General features: G+C 46.8%; 1 protein-coding gene across 1 annotated transcript in view; it reads right to left on the bottom strand.

Moving 5' to 3' along the window:
• Nucleotides 1-10,000, bottom strand: part of LOC135536522 (protein FAM184B-like) — a 50,995-nt gene that overhangs the window by 21,256 nt on the left and 19,739 nt on the right. The window contains 3 exon segments of the mRNA XM_064962831.1: nucleotides 5,662-5,779; nucleotides 7,696-7,812; nucleotides 8,335-8,440. Of these exon segments, the coding sequence (XP_064818903.1) occupies nucleotides 5,662-5,779; nucleotides 7,696-7,812; nucleotides 8,335-8,440 (341 nt within the window).

Genomic DNA, 10,000 nt, shown 5'->3' with positions numbered 1-10,000 from the left:
AACAGGTGTAGTGTGTTACCTAGCTGTAACAGGTGCAGTGTGTTACCTAGCTGTAACAGGTGTAGTGTGTTACCTAGCTGTAACAGGTGTAGTGTGTTACCTAGCTGTAACAGGTGTAGTGTGTTACCTAGCTGTAACAGGTGCAGTGTGTTACCTAGCTGTAACAGGTGCAGTGTGTTACCTAGCTGTAACAGGTGTAGTGTGTTACCTAGCTGTAACAGGTGTAGTGTGTTACCTAGCTGTAACAGGTGTAGTGTGTTACCTAGCTGTAACAGGTGTAGTGTGTTACCTAGCTGTAACAGGTGTAGTGTGTTACCTAGCTGTAACAGGTGTAGTGTGTTACCTAGCTGTAACAGGTGCAGTGTGTTACCTAGCTGTAACAGGTGTAGTGTGTTACCTAGCTGTAACAGGTGTAGTGTGTTATCTAGCTGTAACAGGTGTAGTGTGTTACCTAGCTGTAACAGGTGCAGTGTGTTACCTAGCTGTAACAGGTGCAGTGTGTTACCTAGCTGTAACAGGTGTAGTGTGTTACCTAGCTGTAACAGGTGCAGTGTGTTACCTAGCTGTAAAGGTGCAGGTTACCTAGCTGCAGGTGCAGTGTGTTACCTAGCTGTAACAGGTGTAGTGTGTTACCTAGCTGTAACAGGTGCAGTGTGTTACCTAGCTGTAACAGGTGCAGTGTGTTACCTAGCTGTAACAGGTGTAGTGTGTTACCTAGCTGTAACAGGTGCAGCGTGTTACCTAGCTGTAACAGGTGCAGTGTGTTACCTAGCTGTAACAGGTGCAGTGTGTTACCTAGCTGTAACAGGTGTAGTGTGTTACCTAGCTGTAACAGGTGCAGTGTGTTACCTAGCTGTAACAGGTGCAGTGTGTTACCTAGCTGTAACAGGTGCAGTGTGTTACCTAGCTGTAACAGGTGCAGTGTGTTACCTAGCTGTAACAGGTGTAGTGTGTTACCTAGCTGTAACAGGTGCAGTGTGTTACCTAGCTGTAACAGGTGTAGTGTGTTACCTAGCTGTAACAGGTGCAGTGTGTTACCTAGCTGTAACAGGTGCAGTGTGTTACCTAGCTGTAACAGGTGCAGTGTGTTACCTAGCTGTAACAGGTGTAGTGTGTTACCTAGCTGTAACAGGTGCAGTGTGTTACCTAGCTGTAACAGGTGTAGTGTGTTACCTAGCTGTAACAGGTGTAGTGTGTTACCTAGCTGTAACAGGTGTAGTGTGTTACCTAGCTGTAACAGGTGTAGTGTGTTACCTAGCTGTAACAGGTGCAGTGTGTTACCTAGCTGTAACAGGTGCAGTGTGTTACCTAGCTGTAACAGGTGTAGTGTTACCTAGCTGTAACAGGTGTAGTGTGTTACCTAGCTGTAACAGGTGCAGTGTGTTACCTAGCTGTAACAGGTGCAGTGTGTTACCTAGCTGTAACAGGTGTAGTGTGTTACCTAGCTGTAACAGGTGCAGTGTGTTACCTAGCTGTAACAGGTGCAGTGTGTTACCTAGCTGTAACAGGTGCAGTGTGTTACCTAGCTGTAACAGGTGTAGTGTGTTACCTAGCTGTAACAGGTGCAGTGTGTTACCTAGCTGTAACAGGTGCAGTGTGTTACCTAGCTGTAACAGGTGTAGTGTGTTACCTAGCTGTAACAGGTGCAGCGTGTTACCTAGCTGTAACAGGTGCAGTGTGTTACCTAGCTGTAACAGGTGCAGTGTGTTACCTAGCTGTAACAGGTGTAGTGTGTTACCTAGCTGTAACAGGTGCAGTGTGTTACCTAGCTGTAACAGGTGCAGTGTGTTACCTAGCTGTAACAGGTGCAGTGTGTTACCTAGCTGTAACAGGTGCAGTGTGTTACCTAGCTGTAACAGGTGCAGTGTGTTACCTAGCTGTAACAGGTGCAGTGTGTTACCTAGCTGTAACAGGTGTAGTGTGTTACCTAGCTGTAACAGGTGCAGTGTGTTACCTAGCTGTAACAGGTGTAGTGTGTTATCTAGCTGTAACAGGTGCAGTGTGTTACCTAGCTGTAACAGGTGCAGTGTGTTACCTAGCTGTAACAGGTGTAGTGTGTTACCTAGCTGTAACAGGTGCAGTGTGTTACCTAGCTGTAACAGGTGTAGTGTGTTACCTAGCTGTAACAGGTGTAGTGTGTTACCTAGCTGTAACAGGTGCGGTGTGTTACCTAGCTGTAACAGGTGCAGTGTGTTACCTAGCTGTAACAGGTGTAGTGTGTTACCTAGCTGTAACAGGTGTAGTGTGTTACCTAGCTGTAACAGGTGCAGTGTGTTACCTAGCTGTAACAGGTGCAGTGTGTTACCTAGCTGTAACAGGTGCAGTGTTACCTAGCTGTAACAGGTGTAGTGTGTTACCTAGCTGTAACAGGTGCAGTGTGTTACCTAGCTGTAACAGGTGCAGTGTGTTACCTAGCTGTAACAGGTGCAGTGTGTTACCTAGCTGTAACAGGTGTAGTGTTACCTAGCTGTAACAGGTGTAGTGTGTTACCTAGCTGTAACAGGTGTAGTGTGTTACCTAGCTGTAACAGGTGTAGTGTGTTACCTAGCTGTAACAGGTGTGGTGTGTTACCTAGCTGTAACAGGTGCAGTGTGTTACCTAGCTGTAACAGGTGTAGTGTGTTACCTAGCTGTAACAGGTGTAGTGTGTTACCTAGCTGTAACAGGTGCAGTGTGTTACCTAGCTGTAACAGGTGCAGTGTGTTACCTAGCTGTAACAGGTGCAGTGTTACCTAGCTGTAACAGGTGTAGTGTGTTACCTAGCTGTAACAGGTGCAGTGTGTTACCTAGCTGTAACAGGTGCAGTGTGTTACCTAGCTGTAACAGGTGCAGTGTGTTACCTAGCTGTAACAGGTGTAGTGTTACCTAGCTGTAACAGGTGTAGTGTGTTACCTAGCTGTAACAGGTGTAGTGTGTTACCTAGCTGTAACAGGTGCAGTGTGTTACCTAGCTGTAACAGGTGTAGTGTTACCTAGCTGTAACAGGTGTAGTGTGTTACCTAGCTGTAACAGGTGCAGTGTGTTACCTAGCTATAACAGGTGCAGTGTGTTACCTAGCTGTAACAGGTGTAGTGTGTTACCTAGCTGTAACAGGTGTAGTGTGTTACCTAGTTGTAACAGGTGTAGTGTGTTACCTAGCTGTAACAGGTGCAGTGTGTTACCTAGCTGTAACAGGTGTAGTGTGTTACCTAGCTGTAACAGGTGCAGTGTGTTACCTAGCTGTAACAGGTGCAGTGTGTTACCTAGCTGTAACAGGTATAGTGTTACCTAGCTGTAACAGGTGTAGTGTTACCTAGCTGTAACAGGTGTAGTGTTACCTAGCTGTAACAGGTGCAGTGTGTTACCTAGCTGTAACAGGTATAGTGTTACCTAGCTGTAACAGGTGTAGTGTTACCTAGCTGTAACAGGTGTAGTGTTACCTAGCTGTAACAGGTGTAGTGTGTTACCTAGCTGTAACAGGTGCAGTGTGTTACCTAGCTGTAACAGGTGTAGTGTGTTACCTAGCTGTAACAGGTGCAGTGTGTTACCTAGCTGTAACAGGTGCAGTGTGTTACCTAGCTGTAACAGGTGCAGTGTGTTACCTAGCTGTAACAGGTGCAGTGTGTTACCTAGCTGTAACAGGTGTAGTGTGTTACCTAGCTGTAACAGGTGCAGTGTGTTACCTAGCTGTAACAGGTGTAGTGTGTTACATAGCTGTAACAGGTGTAGTGTGTTACCTAGCTGTAACAGGTGTAGTGTGTTACCTAGCTGTAACAGGTGTAGTGTGTTACCTAGCTGTAACAGGTGCAGTGTGTTACCTAGCTGTAACAGGTGCAGTGTGTTACCTAGCTGTAACAGGTGCAGTGTTACCTAGCTGTAACAGGTGTAGTGTGTTACCTAGCTGTAACAGGTGCAGTGTGTTACCTAGCTGTAACAGGTGCAGTGTGTTACCTAGCTGTAACAGGTGCAGTGTGTTACCTAGCTGTAACAGGTGTAGTGTTACCTAGCTGTAACAGGTGTAGTGTGTTACCTAGCTGTAACAGGTGTAGTGTGTTACCTAGCTGTAACAGGTGCAGTGTGTTACCTAGCTGTAACAGGTGTAGTGTTACCTAGCTGTAACAGGTGTAGTGTGTTACCTAGCTGTAACAGGTGCAGTGTGTTACCTAGCTGTAACAGGTGCAGTGTGTTACCTAGCTGTAACAGGTGTAGTGTGTTACCTAGCTGTAACAGGTGTAGTGTGTTACCTAGTTGTAACAGGTGTAGTGTGTTACCTAGCTGTAACAGGTGCAGTGTGTTACCTAGCTGTAACAGGTGTAGTGTGTTACCTAGCTGTAACAGGTGCAGTGTGTTACCTAGCTGTAACAGGTGCAGTGTGTTACCTAGCTGTAACAGGTATAGTGTTACCTAGCTGTAACAGGTGTAGTGTTACCTAGCTGTAACAGGTGTAGTGTTACCTAGCTGTAACAGGTGTAGTGTGTTACCTAGCTGTAACAGGTGCAGTGTGTTACCTAGCTGTAACAGGTGTAGTGTGTTACCTAGCTGTAACAGGTGCAGTGTGTTACCTAGCTGTAACAGGTGCAGTGTGTTACCTAGCTGTAACAGGTGCAGTGTGTTACCTAGCTGTAACAGGTGCAGTGTGTTACCTAGCTGTAACAGGTGCAGTGTGTTACCTAGCTGTAACAGGTGCAGTGTGTTACCTAGCTGTAACAGGTGTAGTGTGTTACCTAGCTGTAACAGGTGTAGTGTGTTACCTAGCTGTAACAGGTGTAGTGTGTTACCTAGCTGTAACAGGTGCAGTGTGTTACCTAGCTGTAACAGGTGTAGTGTGTTACCTAGCTGTAACAGGTGTAGTGTGTTACCTAGCTGTAACAGGTGCAGTGTGTTACCTAGCTGTAACAGTTGCAGTGTGTTACCTAGCTGTAACAGGTGCAGTGTGTTACCTAGCTGTAACAGGTGTAGTGTGTTACCTAGCTGTAACAGGTGCAGTGTGTTACCTAGCTGTAACAGGTGTAGTGTGTTACCTAGCTGTAACAGGTGCAGTGTGTTACCTAGCTGTAACAGGTGCAGTGTGTTACCTAGCTGTAACAGGTGGTGTGTTACCTAGCTGTAACAGGTGCAGTGTGTTACCTAGCTGTAACAGGTGGTGTGTTACCTAGCTGTAACAGGTGTAGTGTTACCTAGCTGTAACAGGTGTAGTGTGTTACCTAGCTGTAACAGGTGCAGTGTGTTACCTAGCTGTAACAGGTGCAGTGTGTTACCTAGCTGTAACAGGTGCAGTGTGTTACCTAGCTGTAACAGGTGCAGTGTGTTACCTAGCTGTAACAGGTGGTGTGTTACCTAGCTGTAACAGGTGTAGTGTGTTACCTAGCTGTAACAGGTGTAGTGTGTTACCTAGCTGTAACAGGTGCAGTGTGTTACCTAGCTGTAACAGGTGCAGTGTGTTACCTAGCTGTAACAGGTGCAGTGTGTTACCTAGCTGTAACAGGTGGTGTGTTACCTAGCTGTAACAGGTGTAGTGTGTTACCTAGCTGTAACAGGTGTAGTGTGTTACCTAGCTGTAACAGGTGCAGTGTGTTACCTAGCTGTAACAGGTGCAGTGTGTTACCTAGCTGTAACAGGTGCAGTGTGTTACCTAGCTGTAACAGGTGCAGTGTGTTACCTAGCTGTAACAGGTGGTGTGTTACCTAGCTGTAACAGGTGTAGTGTGTGGAGTCTGTTCCTCTCGGTCTGCAGTTCCTCCTGAGCTTGTCTCTCCAGAGCCTGCAACGCCGTGTGTCGTTCTTCAGAGTGTCTCTGTTCCTCCTAAAATAAAGCAAACGGTCATCTCTCTCTCACACACACACACACACACACACACACACACACACACACACACACACCGTGTGTCGTTCTTCAGAGTGTCTCTGTGAGTGTGTGTGAGTGAGTGACTGTGTGTGTGAGTGAGTGAGTGAGTGAGTGAGTGAGTGAGTGAGTGAGTGAGTGAGTGAGTGAGTGAGTGAGTGAATGAGTGAGTGAGTGACTGTGTGAGTGACTGTGTGTGTGAGTGACTGTGTGACGGTGTGTGTGAGTGAGTGACTGTGTGACTGTGTATGTGAGTGAGTGACTGTGTGTGTGAGTAAGTGAGTGACTGTGTGTGAGTGAGTGAGTGAGTGAGTGAGTGAGTGAGTGACTGTGTGTGAGTGAGTGAGTGACTGTGTGTGTGAGATAGCGAGTGAGTGACTGTGTGTGTATGAGTGACTGTGTGTGAGTGAGTGAGTGAGTGAGTGAGTGAGTGAGTGAGTGAGTGAGTGAGTGAGTGAGTGAGTGAGTGAGTGAGTGAGTGACTGAGTGAGTGAGTTAGTGGGTGAGTGAGTGACTGTGTGTGAGTGAGTGAGTGAGTGAGTGAGTGAGTGAGTGAGTGAGTGAGTGAGTGACTGTGTGTGTGAGTGAGTAACTGTGTGACTGTGTTAGTGTGTGAGTGAGTGACTGTGTGTGAGTGACTGTGTGTGTGTGTGTGTGAGTGAGTGCGTGAGTGAGTGAGTGAGTGAGTGAGTGAGTGAGTGAGTGAGTGAGTGAGTGAGTGAGTGAGTGAGTGAGTGAGTGAGTGAGTGAGTGTGTGTGTGAGTGAATGACTGTTTTACTGTGTGTGTGAGTGATTGAGTGACTGTGTGTGTGAGTGACTGACTGTGTGACTGTGTGTGTGAGTGACTGACTGACTGTGTGACTGTGTGTGTGAGTGAGTGACTGTGTGTGTGTGTGAGTGAGTGAGTGAGTGAGTGAGTGAGTGAGTGAGTGAGTCTGTTTCTATGTGAGTGTGTGTGTGAGTGAGTCTGTGTGTGTGTGAGTGAGTGAGTCTATGTTTGTGTAAGTGAGTGAGTGAGTGAGTGAGTGAGAGACTGTGTGACTGTGTGAGTGAGTGAGTGACTGTGTGTGTGAGTGACTGTGTGTGTGAGTGACTGTGTGTGTGAGTAAGTGAGTGACTGTGTGTGTGAGTGAGTGAGTGAGTGAGTGAGTGAGTGAGTGAGTGAGTGAGTGAGTGAGTGACTGTGTGACTGTGTGTGAGTGAGAACTGTGTGTGTGTGTGTGAGTGAGTGACTGTGTGAGTGAGTGACTGTGTGTGTGAGTGAGTGACTATGTGTGTGAATGGGTGACTGTGTTTATGGGAGTGAGTGACTGTGTGTGTGAGTGGGTGACTGTGTTTATGTGAGTGAGTGACTGTGTGTGTGAGTGAGGGACTGTGTGTGTGAGTGAGTGACTGTGTGAATGTGTGTGTGAGTGACTGTGTGACTGTGTGTGTGAGTGAGTGAGTGACTGTGTGAGTGAGTGAGTGAGTGAGTGAGTGAGTGAGTGAGTGAGTGAGTGAGTGAGTGAGTGAGTGAGTGAGTGACTGTGTTACTGTGTATGTGAGTGATTGAGTGACTGTGTGTGTGAGTGACTGACTGTGTGACTATGTGTGTGAGTGACTGACTGACTGTGTGACTGTGTGTGTGAGTGAGTCTGTGTGAGTGTGTGTGTGAGTGAGTGTGTGTCTGTGTGTGTGAGTGTGTGTTTGTGTGAGTGAGTGAGTCTGTGTTTGTGTGAGTGAGTGTGTGTGTGTGTCTGTGTGTCTGTGTGTCTGTGTGTCTGTGTGAGTGTGTGTCTGTGTCTGTGTGAGTGTGTGACTGTGTGAGTGTGTGACTGTGTGAGTGAGTCTGTGTTTGTGTGAGTGAGTGTGTGTGTGTGTCTGTGTGTGTGTGTACCTGCAGCTGCTCTCTCAGTCTCTGGTTCATGTCTCTGGTCTCCTGCACCTCCCTCCGCAGCCTGTCAATCTCGCTGTCATCATGGTGACCCTCTGCTGGCCCCGCCTTCCCCTCCACCTACAACAGGAAGTTAGCGCAGTCAAACAGGCCATGATTCAACATGATTCAATCTTGTTAGTTTAAGGGTTAGAATTTAAAATATATATATATTTCCCACCTCCAAACCCCCCACCCAGACATCTCAGATCAATAGTGAGGTTAGATCAGATCCCCTCTCCAGACGTCTCAGATCAATAGTGAGGTTAGATCAGATCCAGAGATCCCCCCCCCAGACATCTCAGATCAATAATGAGGTTAGAACAGATCCCCCCCCAGACATCTCAGATCAATAGTGAGGTTAGATCAGATCCCCCCCTAGACATCTCAAATCAATAGTAAGGTTAGATCAGACCCCCCCAGACATCTCAGTAGATTACCTGTGATTGGTGATTGGCTAGTTGAGTAGATCATCTGTGATTGGCTAGTTGAGTAGATTACCTGTGATTGGTGATTGGCGAGTTGAGTAGATTACCTGTGATTGGTGATTGGCTGGTTGACCAGATTACCTGTGATTGGTGATTGACTAGTTGAGTAGATTACCTGTGATTGGAGATCTGCTAGTTGAGTCTGCAGCTCCTGCTCTCTCTGGTTGCTCGTGGCAACAGCCGCATCAAGCTCCGCCCTCAGGTGCTCCTCACACTCTGACCTGGAGACACACACACACACACACACACACAATATGTAAAAATGTGTGACCACACTGCAGAATATAATTATGGCCCCCTGGCAACAATAGTGGGTCGGCAGGTAGCCTAGTGGTTAGAGTATAGAGGAAGCAGGTAGTCTAGTGGTTAGAGTGTAGAGGAGGCAGGTAGTCTAGTGGTTAGAGTGTAGAGGAGGCAGGTAGACTAGTGGTTAGAGTGTAGAGGAGGCAGGTAGTCTAGTGGTTAGAGTATAGAGGAAGCAGGTAGTCTAGTGGTTAGAGTGTAGAGGAGGCAGGTAGTCTAGTGGTTAGAGTGTAGAGGAGGCAGGTAGACTAGTGGTTAGAGTGTAGAGGAGGCAGGTAGTCTAGTGGTTAGAGTATAGAGGAAGCAGGTAGTCTAGTGGTTAGAGTGTAGAGGAGGCAGGTAGCCTAGTGGTTAGAGTGTAGAGGAGGCAGGTAGTCTAGTGGTTAGAGTGTAGAGGAGGCAGGTAGCCTAGTGGTTAGAGTGTAGAGGAGGCAGGTAGTCTAGTGGTTAGAGTGTAGAGGAGGCAGGTAGCCTAGTGGTTAGAGTGTAGAGGAGGCAGGTAGCCTAGTGGTTAGAGGAGGCAGGTAGTCTAGTGGTTAGAGTGTAGAGGAGGCAGGTAGCCTATTGGTTAGAGTGTAGAGGAGGCAGGTAGCCTAGTGGTTAGAGGAGGCAGGTAGTCTAGTGGTTAGAGTGTAGAGGAGGCAGGTAGCCTAGTGGTTAGAGTGTAGAGGAGGCAGGTAGCCTAGTGGTTAGAGTGTAGAGGAGGCAGGTAGCCTAGTGGTTAGAGTGTAGAGGAGGCAGGTAGCCTAGTGGTTAGAGTGTAGAGGAGGCAGGTAGCCTAGTGGTTAGAGTGTAGAGGAGGCAGGTAGCCTAGTGGTTAGAGTGTAGAGGAGGCAGGTAGTCTAGTGGTTAGAGTGTAGAGGAGGCAGGTGGACTAGTGGTTAGAGTATAGAGGAGGCAGGTAGCCTAGTGGTTAGAGTGTAGAGGACGCAGGTCGTCTAGTGGTTAGAGTATAGAGGAAGCAGGTAGCCTAGTGGTTAGAGCGTTAAGAATTTGTTCTTAACGGACTTGTTAAATAGATTAAATACATTAAAAAACACAAGGGCACATCCAAATTGTTGAGATTGTTTTCCTTCTTCTTCCTTCTTCCACAAAGAAGCAAATTATTTAAATTTGTCAAAACTATTAGAAAGCGTGTACAGTATTTAAAAGATATGTTAATTCTATATTGAGGAAAATTATTGAAAAAAATTTGAACGTTTGTTTTCACGTAGCATAAGCACTCAGAAACAGACGTTTGTTAGCATTAGCATTCTCATAGAGAATGACTGGCGGTGTTAGCTCGTTAGCTTCGTGGCACAACAGACTGCAAATATCCTGATGTTATCGTCATAAATCATTTCTTCACCGTTTCTGTCTCTTGATATTCTGTGTCTAACAACATTGCTATTTCAAGCATTGATCTTTGATTGATAAGGGATACAGACTATATATAACGACCATTAGATAGTCTAATATGCTAACTAGCTAACACCGCC

The sequence above is a fragment of the Oncorhynchus masou genome, unplaced genomic scaffold (assembly GCF_036934945.1).
Source record: "Oncorhynchus masou masou isolate Uvic2021 unplaced genomic scaffold, UVic_Omas_1.1 unplaced_scaffold_628, whole genome shotgun sequence".
Taxonomy (NCBI): domain Eukaryota; kingdom Metazoa; phylum Chordata; class Actinopteri; order Salmoniformes; family Salmonidae; genus Oncorhynchus; species Oncorhynchus masou.
This window is presented reverse-complemented; position numbering and strand designations above follow the sequence as displayed.